The sequence below is a fragment of the Rhinolophus sinicus genome, linkage group LG05, assembly GCF_036562045.2.
Source record: "Rhinolophus sinicus isolate RSC01 linkage group LG05, ASM3656204v1, whole genome shotgun sequence".
NCBI lineage: Eukaryota > Metazoa > Chordata > Mammalia > Chiroptera > Rhinolophidae > Rhinolophus > Rhinolophus sinicus.
Window position 1 is genome coordinate 150,318,296 of NC_133755.1, and position 16,260 is coordinate 150,334,555.

Sequence of the window (16,260 nt, forward strand, 5' to 3'; positions counted from 1 at the left end):
CATATTGACTATAAATTACGTGGAAAGAAGATAATCTAGGATTCATGTTGAAAACAAGGTAACTCATAGAAAAGAAGAAAGGGTCCATGAAGAACACTAATCATAGCCAGTTTCTAACTCCAAAGTTATTCAATCCAATTAGATTATACTGCTACACAAGGATATGGTTGACAAGCCTTTCAAGTGACACTTTGATTCAGTTTTGGGCCTTTTGAAATTGCTTTGGGAAAAAACTGGTCTTCAAATTTGTGTCTTCCCCAATCCACATCTTATTCCTCTTGGGGGTTCTTTTTCTCTTACTATTTTCACTCCCATTCATCTTCCTCTGCCACATATTACAGCAAGTACTTTGCTTCAGAAGCAAGCTTCATTGAATGCTACATAAAATATGTTTTCATAGAGCATAAAGCTTATTCCCACAGATGTCATGGTAAAGGGACCGATTGCTCTAAGGTTCCTATTCAACTATGTTTTCAAAACCCTAATAATACATCTACGTTTACTATAACATTCAGAAGCAACTTTTCTCTCTAGCTGGTATGTCCTAAAGTTTCCTTTTTATATAGTTTCTTTTTTCCATTTTTAGTACAGTGAGAGCATTGAGAATTATTCTTGTTGTTCTAAATTGATCCCTTCATCATTGCTCTTTTCAGAGCCCAGAGCTTCAACCAGATACAGATCCACTGCGTAGTCTCCATGCATATATTATAACGTGTACATATTCTCATGACATCATCTCATTTATGATTCCTTGAATTATGGTGTTGTAATATGTGCTGCAGGATTAGATACATTATATATTCTGCACTTTTCCTTGTCTTCTAAACTAGCACCATTGGGGAAAAAATATTAATGTAATTTTATCATCTTCTTTAATATTAGTTATTTTCACCAATAGTATTCCAATATAATTCTCCTATTCTCTTCAGAAGAATCTAGCCTCATATTCTCATTGTCATAATTGGAACAGCACACTCCCTGCAATGAAATACACTGAAATGTTTTAGTCTTGTCTATTAATGTTGACACACCTAAAATGGGTTGATTTATTTTTAATACGCCTTACTTGTACAATTAATTTTACTCTATCTTTTCTATTATCTCCTAGCAAAAGCTATGTTATCTGTATCATTTGCCCCCCCAAAAAGTTATGTACTTATTTTGTTGAAAATTTTTGGCCAGCAGTATTGATTGTTCACATTTTAAAGAACATTTTAAATTGCACTTTCAAATGCTTCATTATAAATAAATGAGGGTCCCTATTATATGTGACATATATGCAATCTTAAACTTAGCTTTACTCCTAAAATAGTAGGGTGTTGTTGATAGGTTGCTTTTTACATTTCCCATTTTTTAATTGAGATATAATTCATCCATAACACTGTATTAGGTGTAAAACGTAATGTTAGTTATTTTCAATGAACACTTTTGGTTAAGGACTCCCATTGTGTTTCCTACTTCAAAAATTGAAGACATCTTATGGCAATTCTATTGCACTAGATCAGCTGGTTACTTTATCACCTCCCAACTGCCGTATGTATAGAATGGTTAAATTACTTCTCTCAGTACAATTTTTAAAACTAATCTGATATTTAAACTCTGACAGAAGTATTGATAACCATGATGACATTCAAGTTTTATCATTTGTCTTTCACCCTGACTGAATATCTTCTGCTCTGCCAACTTTACTAAAACATTAGATTCATTGGAACTCAGGTCACTTTTTGGTAATTTTGCCCTGAAGAAATCTACTAGTTTCCAGTGGTCGATTTACAATGGGAATTATTGGGTAAGCCAGTGTTGGCATTTGGTTCAGTCCATTTCCCAGCCATAAGTAGATAAACAAGTTTGCATGTATATCTACTTTTATTTCATCTTTTAAAAAGTGTTTAATATCATCATGCTTGATGATGCAACACAAATCTAAAGGCTGGTATTGGATATGTTTCTGATCCTCCGCAAAGCTTTTCTGACCCAGTAGGCTGTGAATGTTCACAATAGCCCTACAGGCAATCCCCCAGGAGTTAGTGCAGGTTGATAACTGCACCTGGATGATTCAGAGCAAAGACAATTTGCAACATGCTCTTTAGTAGTCCAGCCAGTGGAATTGTATGGAATAAGAATTATCTGGTGGGCAACAGAGTTGATACACCAGCCCACATAAAAAAATTTCATGTAAAAGACCTTCATTAATAATACTGATATAATCATATTGGAATCCTTTGCTGAAGCAATCTCCAATTATATAAATGGAATAAGATACAAAAGAGCAAGTAAGATATTTACAACAAAAGTATATTCAGTGAGGGCATAATATTCTGTTCAAATTCATATTACAAAAAACATGGCCTTATAGCATCTCAATTATGAATTCAAAACAAAAATAGATGATTTAATTTAAATGAATCAGAGAACTAATTTATTTGAGAATGAGATAATTGCAGATTAAAAAAAAAAAAAAGTGGTTGCCAGCCCCAGTCTTCACTTCCAGTCAAACAAACAAATGTTGAATAATGATTCTATATTGTATCAACATCAAAAACTATTGTGGATTCTTATTTGATCTAAGGGCTCAGAATTAAAATGTGTCATAAATGTGTATTTAAGGAAACAATTATATACACCTTACTTAAATATATTTGAAAATTTAAAAATTATAATACAAAAGATTTTTAACAAATAGTAATACCCTAGCATGTATTAGTTTTAAAATAAACTTTTACCTGAGATAATTATAGATCAGGAGCAATTGCATGAAATAATGCAGAAAGATCCTCTGTACCCTTTACCCAGTTCCCCCTAATGGAAACATCTTGCAAAACTATGTACGGTACCAATATCAGGATACCGACATTGATGCAATCAAGTGAAGAACAGTTTCATGACCACAAGGACCCCTCATGCTGCCTCTTTATGGCCACATCCGCTTCCCTGAGACCCGCACCCTCCTTATTCCCTAGCAACCACTAATCTGTTCATTTCTATAATTTTGTCATGTCACAGATATTATACAAATGGAATTATACAGTATATAACCTTTTTGGATGGACTCTTTCCACTCAGCATAGTTTTATGGAAATCCATGCAGGTCATTGCATGTGTCAATAGTCCCTTCCTTTTATTGCTGAGTAGTAGTCCATGGTATGGATATACCACTATTTGTTTAGTCATTCACCGAAGGACATCTGAGTTGTGTCTAGTTTTTGGCTCTTTTAGACAGAGCTGCTATAAACATTAGTGTGCACGTTTTTGTGTGAATATGGTTTCATTTCTCTGGGGTAAATGACCAGGACTGCAATTGCTGGATCTTATTGTAGTTGTATGCTTACTTTTTAAGAAACCTCCAAACTGTTTTTCAGAGTAGCTGCACATAAATAGTTTACTCTTTCTGCTTTCAAGATTTTTGTCTCTGGTTTTCAAATTTTGACTATTATGAACCTTGGTGTGAATTTCTTTGGGTTTATCCTGTTTGAGTTCCACTCAACTTCTTGACTATATGTAAGTTTAGGTCCTTTGTCAAATTTAGAAACTTTTCATTTCCTTCAAGTATAGTGGTACCTCAGTTTTGGAACGTAATCCACAAGTTTTGAAACTTTCGAAAACAGCCGACAGCTAGGCCTCAGGATCTTGCACCCAGCGGAAGCCGTGTGTCATGTTTGACTTTTGAGTAGTGTTCAAAAACTGAAGCATTTACTTCCAGGCTTACGGCATTCATAAACCAAAATGTTCGTCAATGGAGACGTTCAAAAACCGAGGTACCACTGTACTTTTTCAGTATTGCTCTGTTTAGTTTTCTTTTCAGGACTCCAATGTCACAACCGTTAGATGTATTATTACAGTCCCACGGATCCCTGAGGATCCATGCTCAACTTTTTTAATCTACTTTTTTTCCTTTCTTGCCCATTTTGGGTTATTTCTATTGTTCTGTTTCCAGGTTCACTGATTCCTTCCTCTGTCTCTTCCATCCTGCAGTGGTTTGGTTTGGTTTGGTTTGGTTTGGTTATTGCTTTTTTTTTTCAGTTCTAAATTTTTAATTTGGTTCTTCTTTATGTTTTCTATTTCTTTGCTGAGACTATTTTTTCATTTATTTTAAGTGTGTTCATACTTATTGAAGCATTTTTGTGAAAGCTACTTTAAAATATTTGCCAGATAATTCTAATAGCTCTTGTCACCAGCTCTGTGTTAGCCTCCATTGAGTTTCTTTTTTCATTCAGGTTGAGATCCTCATCATTATTGATATGATCAGTAATTTTAAATTGAAATATGGACATTTTGGGAATTATGTTATGAAACTCTAGATCTTTCATAAGCCTTCTGTTTTAGCTGGCTTCCTCTGACACCACTTTAGCAGGGGAAGCAGGGACACTGACTCATTACTAGTGGGGGTTAGAAGTCCAGGAACTGGGGTCAGCCTAGTGGCTCAGGTGTTTGGAGCGCCGTGCTCCTAACGCCAGTTCAATTCCCACATGGGCCAGTGAGCTACGCCCTCTACAGCTAAGACTGTGAACAACAGCTCTCCCTGGAGCTGGGCTGCAGTGAGCAGCCGGAGGTCCTTGTGAACTGCAGTGGGGTGCTGAGTGCTGCCACGGGCTTGGGGGTCGGTAGGTGGAAGAAGGAGGGGGAAAAAAGAAATCTAAGAAGCCCACACAGACTCTATTAAAACCCAAAGAGGAAGGGCCTTCTCACTAAGGCTGGGAGGCAGTGGAAGTCCCTGCTCTGTACTCAGCCTTCACTGATACCTTCACTGATACCTCCATAGGTCACCGATACCTCCATAGCAAGGAGAGATAGGACTGCCTTGTTACTACTTACAGGTGGCAGGGGCAGGGGACTGGCCTCGTTACTGTGGGGTCTTGGTGAAAATTCTCCACTAGACCCCCTCTGACACCACCCCACTTGGGAAGGGAGGGTTACCTCCTTACTACCAGTGAAGCTAGATGTCTAAACTCCCAGTGTGCTTCCTTCCAACACTAGGGAGAAAGTCCAGGGTCCCTGTCGCACTTCTCAGGCACCACAGCCTGGCCAGGAGGAAAGTCTTGGCTCCTACTATTTGCTGCTCTGGTGAGAGAGTGGGGCTACAGTTGTTTTCTCTGTAGTGTTGGCTAAATAAGAGCTATTATTGTCTTAAATATTTTGTGTCTTCCTAGGTTATTCCCTTCACAGTCCTTTGGCTGGAGAGAGCAGGCTTTTGTTGGGGCTTTTTTTCTGTGTCCATTGACATTTCTGGATTGCAGGTTTCTTTAGCTCCAAGTCTGATATAGATGAGACAAAAGAAAAATAGAGCACTCGCTGTCATGTCCTTTCTCAGGCCCCAAGATTCCTAGCCAGTCTAACTTCTTTCTGCCTTTTGCAGTCTTCCAATGTTGGTTGCACATATAATGTCCAGGGTCTTGAGCTGTAAGTCGAGGGAGGGTTATGGGAAAGCACGTCTATTCCAACTTCCTAGAAACAGAAGTCCAAAAGACACATAGTATTTTAAACACAAGGTTGTTACCCTTTCAGTTACTACAATTGAATCTTTTTAAATACTTACCAAAAGGCTTTGAGTTCCTCCTACCTCTTAGCTTCTAAGTGAATTTCTGGGACATACCATCATAATTTGGTTTGTACATATGAAAAAGAATTTTAATGTGATTTAGTTATAGAGAGAAAATATGATTTTCTTTCAGCCAGTAATGACATCAAGATAATATGTAATTCCCTATCAGGTGAATTAGAAGTGAACAAATCATATTAGATGTATCAAGGTGAAAAGATGAATAAAAATAAACACATTGAGGCTTAGCTCTGCTTTGAATGCCAAAGACTGACGTAATATTTGGGGTTTTTATAAGTGTATAATTATATGTTTGACTATTATGAGATCACTGGTATCTTTTATGATTATTGTAGCCATCCTTAAATAAGAAACAAAATACAATAACTGTGTTTTAATTCCAGGTACTCACATCTGCTCAGGCAGTCACTGTTCGCTGCCTTAGGTACCATCACTCCCTTTCACATTGCCCAAACTCCTCTGAACTGGAGCCTTTTGCTCCTTCCTGAACATAATTTACATCTTCCCGGAGCTTCTCTGAGTTCTGCTTGGAAGATGTCCTCTCCGTTCAGCAAACCACCAACAGCTTACTACTGGCATGAATCCTGAGACTAAAAGTGGTAGGAAATAAGGCTAGAAAGAGAACTAAGTATCACATTAGGAAGGCTTTGTATTCCATAAAAAATGTCATACTTTTCAGTAGTCACTTAGTATATATTCAATTTCCTTCTTTCTTTCCTCCTGACACTGAAATTAATCTACTTAGAATTACAATCACGTGTGTATTCTTACTACAAGATTGCAAATTCCTTCAGGATAGGATTGTATCTAAAACAGTAGCTCAAACAGGGGCAGTTTTGCCCCTTAGAAGACATAGGGCAATGTCTATTGACATATTTGATTGTCTCAATTGTCAACTGTCTTAATGGTAGGATGTCACCAGTTAAACATCCTACAATGCACAACAGACCCCACATAAAAGATTGTTCAACCCAAAATGTCAATGGTGTCACAGTTGAGAAATCCCGGCTTAGTTCATCTTTGCAGCCCAGGTAGCAATTAGCACAGTTGCACATTAGAGGAGCCATTCAGTTGTTACAAAGAATTTGAAACCCCTTTTCTATAGGTAAATTTTATCAATTGCTATGAGGGAGTAAAAATTAAATTAGAAATTTATGCGGTATGGGAAAATTAGAAGATAACAGAGGTTTATGAATCTTGATTAATTTGGGGAAAACGAATTTCCATTTGTATTTAGTGGTAACCAATTTAAAAGCTGAAGTTCTCTTAATCAGCAAGCTTTGGTAATGAAATGCAGCAGGATTTACTTTTATATCAAAGACGCTCCCCGGATAGTTAAAGAATGCAACGGAATACAATTAAAAGATCACTGGTAAGCAAAACACAGTGCCTTCGCTGCATTCTGGGAGAGGAACGCAGTTAATAATCTAGAATCGAGTGACACCTTAATGAGAAACTTAAACTTATTCACCCTGAATCTCAGAATTTATTAATGCTCTTTACCTAGATTTTTATTTCCAAAGTAATGAAGTGATGAGTAAGAATCAAAAGAAAAGTTTGTGAGTGGGTAAAAAATTGCTTTATAGATCATTCAAGTGACAAGTATTTGAAATTAAAGAGAAAAGATAAGCTATTGATACATCTATAGCATTTAGCCATGGATGGTAAGGACTTAATGTGGAGGAAGGGGGGTGGGGGGAGCTACAGACATTACCCAGCGGATTTAACCAAATCCATGCCTCTTTATAGCCACAGGCAGATCCAAGTACCAATGACAAAGTACTCACGGGACTGGGTCACTCAGCAATTCGAGCATTTTCATGGGTCCTGGTAGATAAAAGATTAAGAAGTGTTAAGCATAGTCCAATTTTCCAGTACCCATGAAAATTCTCAAATCACGACGTGATTTTGTTTGGCCAAGTCAAAATCTTTGCTGAAGCCAAGCAGGGAATCCTGGTTTTGAATTGTACCATGTACTCTAAAAATAAGTACCAGAAATACAATGATACTGATGATTCTATTATATAAGGAAATAGTTCTTACTATCTCTATTTTATTGCCAATAGCAACATATAATTCAAGACAAAAAGTGCTGACTTGGTGATTTTTCTAAAACATATATTTTTTTAAAGAAAATATTCTGGTAATATAGCATCGGTGACATCCTTATTTAACTTTCTATCATGTGTACTGGCTCAGATACTACATTTGGGGTTGGGAGGGCAGGGGGTACACATTCCCTGTCATCCGGGATCTGAAAACAAAAGCCCTGGAAGAGCATGTTGCACAAGTCTTCTTCCCCATCCATTCCTCCCCTAAGCAGGGTCACTACTTCTGTGCCAGGATAGCCACTGTTTCATTCCCTGCCAGTTCTCTTTGGAAGAGAGCTAGAATCTGCCAGAACATACTTTCTCCCTCAAACCCCAATTAGAGATTTTCTGAAGTTCCTTTTAACTGGACTCCCCTTTGCCTCCAAATAGTTCTGTGCTAATTAAATATCTAGCAGTGTACCCTGTGACTTCAAATGTTCCATTCACATCTTCCAGAAGGACTGGTGTCAGCTAATGAAAAGCAGCTTCATTAGCCTTATTACAGCACCTCCTTTGGCCGTTTCTAAGCTTGCTGATGCAAGACTGCAGCCTTTCCTAACGTTACCTTCCCCACACCAAACACTGTCCCATAGGGTCAGTGCTCAGGCAGATCAGTGCCTTTCTGAAGTGTCACCATGAATAATCTTTTCTGTTCTGAGGACGTATTTTTAAAGATTCTCCCAAGACAGATTGTTTGGGGAAACAATTTTCCCACTTACCAGGGAATTATATTAGTTTGCTTCCTTTCAGCAGGACTCATAATTTGACTAAATAAATATTACACTGATATGAAGGAATACAAAACTACTTAATCTGAACGGATAGATATCAAAGGACTTCGCTGTGTTCCTTGATGGGTACCAATTTCAGTGAGTGAAGACTTCCTGACCACAGGGACCTTTCAGTAGTGTGTTTCAAAAAGGATGACGTGATGTGTGCAATCCCAAATCCAATGTGTTGTGACACTCCTTGCCTGCAGGTGTCCACCCCATGGCTTCTCTGTAACACGTCATCCTAATTATACTTGGTATGGCCTGGTTCCTGTTACAGCTCTAAATAAGAAGTCTTTTAAAAAAATAAATAAATAAATAAATAAAAATAAATTTAAAAAAAAGAAGTCTTTCTACTTACAAAGTGTTTCTGCAACTTTGTAAGTGGAATCTTCTTAATAGCTTTCCCTCAAAGCGTTTTTATAATAGTGGCTAATGTAAGTAAATTAGAAGTCGGTTGGCACAAACGCAAGCATGATTGCATTAATGTATGGCAATAATTCTTTTTTGCTTTTCCTGCGCCTAAAATAACGTTCTAGATTCACTGGTAATTAACAAATCTGACACATAAATACAGGTCAGAGGAAAACAGAGCAAAATATTTATAAGGTAAATAGACATCACTTGAATCAGGAATCCACACTGAGTCAAGATCCAGTCTGACGAACCATTTGGAATTCTAACTGTAAATGTCCTGCCTTTGAAAAGTCACTCCCCCAGTGAGATTCAGGTCTGTTGCCTTTCCCTCATGTCTAACGCATCTTTGTTTTGTTTCAGCTGGCAGGGTTCATCTACGCCTGTTATGTTGTGAAATGTATAACTGAAGAAGAGGACAGCTGTAAGTATTAAAGCTCCGTTCTCTTTCTTTCAAGTTCACAGCGTCTTCTCACTGCCTTTCACCTAGCCTCCATCATTCTCAGACTATATACCCCAACACAGCATTAGAACAGGGAATAATGTGTTTTCATCAAAGTAAACAGCATATTGAAAAAATTGGGAAGCACCCATTTTGAAAACATATTTCTTTCATTTCATTGAAAGGTACTAAGATCTTGTTTCTCTTGTGACAATTCTAATAGGGAATACAGAGAGGAGACTGGAGTAATTTAAAAATATTACTAACTTGACTGTTCTCTTTTTACACACCATGTATTAGATATTGATAAGTAATCCGTTTCACCTAGAACTACAAATCTTAATAAAAAATTTACAATAGTTCCTAAAATTCTAATAAGTATTGACTTTGGATTAATTCAAGAAATTTCTCTTCAGGCAACCAAATGTTCATATGTCCTTTTTGTTCCTACACTTTGATACAAATGGCTAGAACTCTATGTCAGGTTCTCAGCATGGAGTCCTATTGCTTGATCCAGAGTTGAGACGGTGGTACCCTCCTACAAGCCTCTAAGTGGTTCCATTGTCCTCTGCTCTTCTAAAAATGGCAGGTAGAAGGTTTCACTTCTTACTTGTATTCTAAGGATCTGAGTGCTGTCATGGATACTTGCTCATGCAGCTATATTTACTCTGAAGAAAAATCAGAGATGGGAATCATTTGTTTTGTTTCCAAAAACATTCATATTGATTGGGATTTTGAGAAAATGGGGGGAAAGATGCTCTGTTGCAGGATGATTTGAGGGGGGAAAATCCAGGAAAAATGTGTGTTTCTTTTTCACTTTCCAATCATATCAGAAAGGAGGAGGCAGTATCAGGTGGTTAGAGGGAGAAATTGTTCATCCATGCTAATACGTGGTGTAAAAGCAGGAATACACAGTATATTGTTTATATAATTTTGTGTGTAAAAGGAAATGATGATCCTTTCATTAAAAAAAGCATTTATGAACCACTTTTCAATGTATCAAGTGCTCTGTCAGGCTTTGGAGATTTTAAGATAGTAACACAGAATCTTTTACCTTTAGGAATTTACCATCTAGTAGGGAAAAGCAAACATGTGGACAAATAGGTATGATAAAAACTCTCTAGAGTACATAATGGGAGGAGATAGGAAAGAGACCAAGAAAGCCTTCATAGAGAAAGACAATCTTGAGCTTGGTCTTGGAAGCTGAATAGCCAAAAGATGAATAGGGGAACTGATACAGGAGTGAGGTGATCCCCTGCAAAAGGTGAAAAAACACAGAGGCATATCACAGCCAGCCCTGTTGGGGGTAGAGGAAGCCAGGTTAATACGACTAAATTATATCTGGTGCTAGAGGTGGGCACCCAGAGAAGACTGGAAAAGAGAGCATACATGAGACAGTAGAAAAATGGTTCTGACAGAGTAAGGAATTTGGAGTTTATTTTGTATAACATGATGGAAATCAATTGGCAGGTAGTTTATAAAAATAAAATAGCATAATCAGAAATGTACTTTAAAAATACATCACATCGGTATCAGTATGAAGGAAAGAGATTGGGGTTGGGGGCAGCAGCTTAGGAAAAGGAAGACTACTTAGACACCATGCAAATGACTGAGAGAGGGGGGACTAAGCCTAGTACTGGAGGCGGAGAGAATAGATGTGATATGAGACATGTTCGAACAAAATGATTAAGGGGATATGGATGGGTACTGTGTAAGGGACAAGGAAAAAACAGATAGATTCCTGGGTTTCTGGTATAAGTGAATAGGTAAATGGAAATGTCACTTGAGGAAAGTAGAATGAGGATGTGACAATTGGTTCAGTTTGAACAGGTTGAGGTAGAAGTGCCTAATGAATATTCAAAAGAAGGCTTCTAGTAAGCACTTGTCTTATGCACAAAAGATTTATTCAAAGATTAGGAAGGGTAATAGATACATGGATTTTTAAATGTATGGACTCCACAAACTATGTCAGTTCACTCAGATATTACCATTCAATGTTTTTGTGCCAAATCCTTGATGAAAGGGAAAACGTACAGGTTAAATTTCATATGGGAATTGGACTTTCCTTGGACTATAAGGACTGATTTCATTTCACAATGATGCCAGTGCACTTTTATCTGCAGAAAATACTGACACATCAAGTCTCCTAGACAGATAATAAGTGTCTTTCCAGAATAGTGCCTCCCAAAGGGGATCCCAGAAATGCTCGTTCTATAAGATATAGTGCTCAAAGATATCCTAAAGCCAAGTAAGTTTGACACTGGAAATGTATAATGCACATTTATGTATTCACGTCTCTGAGAGTATTACGATAAAGGTGTTCAATTTTTTCCTAATCCACAGTTTTATTTTAACCATGTTACTTTGGGTGAGGTGTAGTGGGGACAAATGCAGATCAAAGAGAGCAACCAAAAATAGTTTTGCCATTTTATTATACTCAACATTTTCCTGGGGAGAACACTTGATGCCACCCAGGGCCACTCAAGAAACACTAGGATTGGTGACAAGGCAGAGAGACAGAGACAGCAGAATCGTGGCAAGCACCTTTATTGTGGTTTCTTTCCATCTAAAGAAATGGGCAAGGCAGGGTAAGCAGGTTTAGTATGGCAGGCTAAGTTTGATAGTGGCACCCTGTGAAATTCATGTTCACTGTACTGTTAAAGAATATGGTTTGGAGCTATCTGAAGTCTCCAGATATTTTAGGTGAGCTAGGGTTTGCTTGGTAACAGTCAGTGGTCACTTTGTAAATGTTAAGGCATCAATTATAGAGATTGAAAGTATAGTTAATATCCAAACATTTGAACACAGAGCCCTTTTTTATAAGAAATCTTAATATTCCAGAGAACTGGAATTCCAGAGAACACCTTTAGGGAATTTTGTCCTAAATCCAGTTATTGCCAAAGCCATGTAAACCCAAGCCATTATTATTCCAAAATACAAGCTGACTTCTCATAGGCAAGTGTATAATTTTAGTCTTTTTGCTCAATGAGCAAGATATGAATTACTTTTTATTTTTATATTCAAGTAGATGACTGATGCTTACCTTAGACATTCAGGGGACTAAAGCCTGGAGGAGACGGTCATTTGAGCTAATTCTCCATTCAGTTAGGTTCATTTATTTGTAGTCATTCACATATGCACAGACAATTAATGAGTATTTGTTGAGTACAATGCTCTGAATTAATATTTGCCATGTATTATTATTATTATCTTAGTGTCTTGTCTGTCTGTTCACCTCCAGACATTGCCTAGAACACATGACTTCCAGTGCTCAAAAGTAAAAAAAGTTTTAAAATTTCTGTCTAACTTTTGGTAATTATATCATAAAGAAAATTACTTTGATCCATTCAAAGCACACTGGCTTGATGAAAGTCGGTCAAACACACACACACACACACACACACACTCACACACACTCACACACATACAGATGCTCTCAGAAAGTAAGCCCTGACATATAGGAAAAGTTTAATATCTATGTAAACAGGGAGCGGATCTCCGTGTGTCTGCTCTTACCTGCGGTGGATTTGTAATAAAGCATCCTGATAGGAAAGTCATGCAAGAGGAGGTTCTAGCAACCTGCCTGCCAAATGAGTTCAGTTTCTGTTCCTAAGAGCCTCATGAGGAAGAGAGGGAAGTTTTGGTTCTGTAACTGTGCTGAGAACGGACTGTGGAGATAAGAGTTCAATTATGGCAACTGGATAATTCAAGTATTCTCGACGTCATTATGAAGCTGACAGGCTACGTGCTCAGTTTTGACACTTCAGGCCTCAGCCGTAAGTGCAGCTAGGAAGCCTCAGAGACAGAAGCCTCTGGGAGCTATGGAGAGGGTTCAGGCTCCAGGAGCAATGACTCAAACTAGACTCCCGAAATAGCAATAAATCATCGTTGAACTAGAGGGAGTTAGACTGCAGGCACCTCAAATGCCTGAGAATTTTGTTTCCCTTATTTCTCCTTTTAAACAGTATCTCATTTGCTTTTCTAGAGCCTAGTCTGATTAATATTTCTATTGACATTTTCATGCAAAGTTGTTGTTGTTGTTTCTTATGAAAAAGCCTGGACCTTGAAGTTCACATCTCTGACCCTGGAGTTATCTAAGCCAGAGCCACAGCTTGACAGGCTGGCTGGCTGTGCAAACTCACAGGACACCACTGCCATCTACTGTGCCTCCCAGGAGATAGCAACCACCTTGGGAACAGAGAAGTCAAACAGAAAGATGCAAACACTCCTGCCACCAGCTATTAGTTGCCTGGGGCTGCAAAAACAAAATACAACAACTTGGTGGCTTAAACAACAGCAATTTATTTTCACACAGTTTTTAAGGCTAGACGTCCAAGATTAAGGTGTTGGCAGGTTCGGTTTCTTCGGAAGCCTCTTTCTGTGGCTTACAGGCAACTGACTTCTTGTTTTGTCCTCACATGGCCTTTCCTCTCTGTGCGTGCATGCCCTTGGTGTCTCTGTTTCTTCTTACAAGGAAATGGCCTCATTTAACATCAATTATCTCTTTAAAGGCCTCATCTCCAAGCACAATGATGTGGGGGGTTAGGCCCCCAATGTATACATTTTAGGGGAACACACTTCAGTCCATAATATCACACACACACACACACACACACACACACACACACACACACCATGTGGCTCCTGGATGTTTGAAAATGCCTACGGGACACAGAATGGGGCTCACTTTGGCTCACTGGCCCATGAAATGCCTGTGGGTAAGGCTCCAGGCTGCAATGCTACTGGCTTCCTTGGGCTCCATGCTTCCTGCCTCCAGACAGGAGTATATTCAGCATCCCCTGCTGTGGAGCAGAGTGATCTGCCTTCAGATGAGTAGCTCCTCACCAGAAAACAAGCTGGGACCCTGCCCCGGAGGGTGTGTCTTGCCATTTGAAGCCTATTTTGAGTGGGGCAGCCATCACAACATACTTTTATATATTTGTTCATGAAAAGCCAACAATGTGTCATAGGAAAAAAAGGTTTTCTCCAGGAAAGCAGACATCCCTTGCTGAGCTGTCTTTGTGGCTGGCTCCTCACTGTACCATCTGTTGCCAGCCATGCTGAGTTTTCCTTATGACCTCCAGTATTTTCTATTCCCCTCTACTTGTTCTCTTTTACAATATTCTGTGAAAGAAATAAAATGCTCCGAGACTCTTGGTCTGGTGCACCTTTTGTCATATATGTAGCTCTTCTCTCCATCAATCCTCAGTTCTCCTGCACCACAGTTGGACGTCCACTTGCAGTGATAGAACTGAGAACTTATGTCTCTGCTTCATTAGCATTGTTACATCTGACAATTAAAAGGAAGACATGCAGCCCTGATAAATATCACTAATTGATAATAGAAAAAAAACAGTATAGTTTGATTTCTCAATTTTTATTCTGTGGTCTTACAAACCTTTGGTTTAATAGTTAAGCTAAAACTAAACATTGATCCTCTAAAAATGTGTCCCTTTTTCTAAGTAGACACTATCGTTTCTAAAAGAGATTCAGTGTATTTGCAAGTGTTAATTACATAGTCAAATCATTTGGAGAAGTTATGGAATGTCATTTAAAAGTATATGCTACAGGAACTTATTTTGAAAAAAGTATTTAAAAATGAATTCTAGATGGTTAAACTTACAGATGCACACATGCGTGAACCTACTAACTAAGCACAAGTTCATAAAAACCTGTCCTGAATTCTTCAAAATCAACGGGCCTTGGGATAAAAGTCACAATTGATTTATAGAACCTTTCATTTGAAAAGCAAACCACAGGAAATTATTCACTTCTCTGAGGCTAATAATTTTCTGTTATTTTTGTTTGATTTTTCTTCTAAGGCCTGCTGACCTAAGCTTCTGTGTATTGAACTCCATTCTGTGTTTTGATCATTTTTCCAGTTTGTCAGGATCACTGAGTTTGGATGCAGTTCTTTAAGCACAATCATACACTCTCCCACCTATGGGGGAGGCTAGAGAAGGGAGCAGGGAGGCAAACTCCACCATTAAAAAATATTTGTTTCTTCCTTTTATAAAGGAATGTACATTGACTGCAGAATGTATAGAAAATATAAATAAATAAATAAATAGAATGACCCCACAATTCTGAATTCTGGTTCTCAGTTAATATTTTGGCATATTATATATCTCCTAGTCTTACTTCCTTCTTTCCTTACTTCTTCCTTCCTTCCTTCCTTCCTTTCTTCCTTCCTTCCTTCTTTCCTTCCTTCCTATATCTATCTATCTATCTATCTATCTATCTATCTATCTATCTATCTATCTATCAATCATTCTTTCTGTCTGGTTGTTAGGGCCATACTATACAGCTGTTTGGTAGCCTGAGCTTTCTTTCATGTTATTTATAAATCACTCTACAAACATAACCTAATTAGCACTTCAAAAAAGGTGCCAAGTTCTTGGGTGCCAGGTAGCCAGGTGCAATTAAGAGAATGATGTGTCTATTCTACTTTTCAAATATCATATTCAAGCAATCAAATGAAAGAAAGAGTAGTATCCTATTGTTTTACCATCTCTTTACAAGATTTGTTTTATAATTCTGAAGCTGACTGAGTGAAATAATCTTGTGCATATCTGCCAACCTCACACAAAAATAAAACGTGTCATTTCTTGCCCCATCGCTGAACAGAATCATCACGTTATCAGAGCCTGGAGAGCCAGACTTTGAGTGCTGCTAGTCTCTAGCCATACTCTATAGAACCATAATGCGACTAAGGTAGACGGTGTCACCTTGCTCCTTCCCAAGCTCCCCGAAACACAGGAGCTCTGCATTTACTTAATTTAATAACTTTTCGTTCTGCTTCGGAATTCTTTTGGATTCATAACACCGAAGCGTTTAAAACGGTGGAAAGCTACTGTCTATAGCTGTATTTCAGCACCTTAATTTTGTAGAAGCACAAGACTAAACGATGTGCCCAAGGCCACTGCACTTATTCATGCACTTCTGACACCAGTACAGCACATATTGTACTCCCTCAGGGGATGCCAT

The 16,260-nt window shown here is 38.1% G+C and overlaps 1 protein-coding gene across 6 annotated transcripts in view; it reads left to right on the forward strand.

Moving 5' to 3' along the window:
- NKAIN2 (sodium/potassium transporting ATPase interacting 2) overlaps positions 1-16,260 on the forward strand; it is an 866,607-nt gene that overhangs the window by 830,488 nt on the left and 19,859 nt on the right. For all 6 annotated transcript variants that reach the window (XR_012496739.1, XR_012496736.1, XR_012496740.1 and 3 more), the window contains one exon: positions 9,195-9,255. Coding sequence is in view for 1 of the 6 variants with exons in the window: in XM_074333530.1 (XP_074189631.1) it covers positions 9,195-9,255 (61 nt within the window). In the remaining 5 variants the exon portion in view is untranslated. The remainder of the gene's footprint in view (positions 1-9,194; positions 9,256-16,260) is intronic.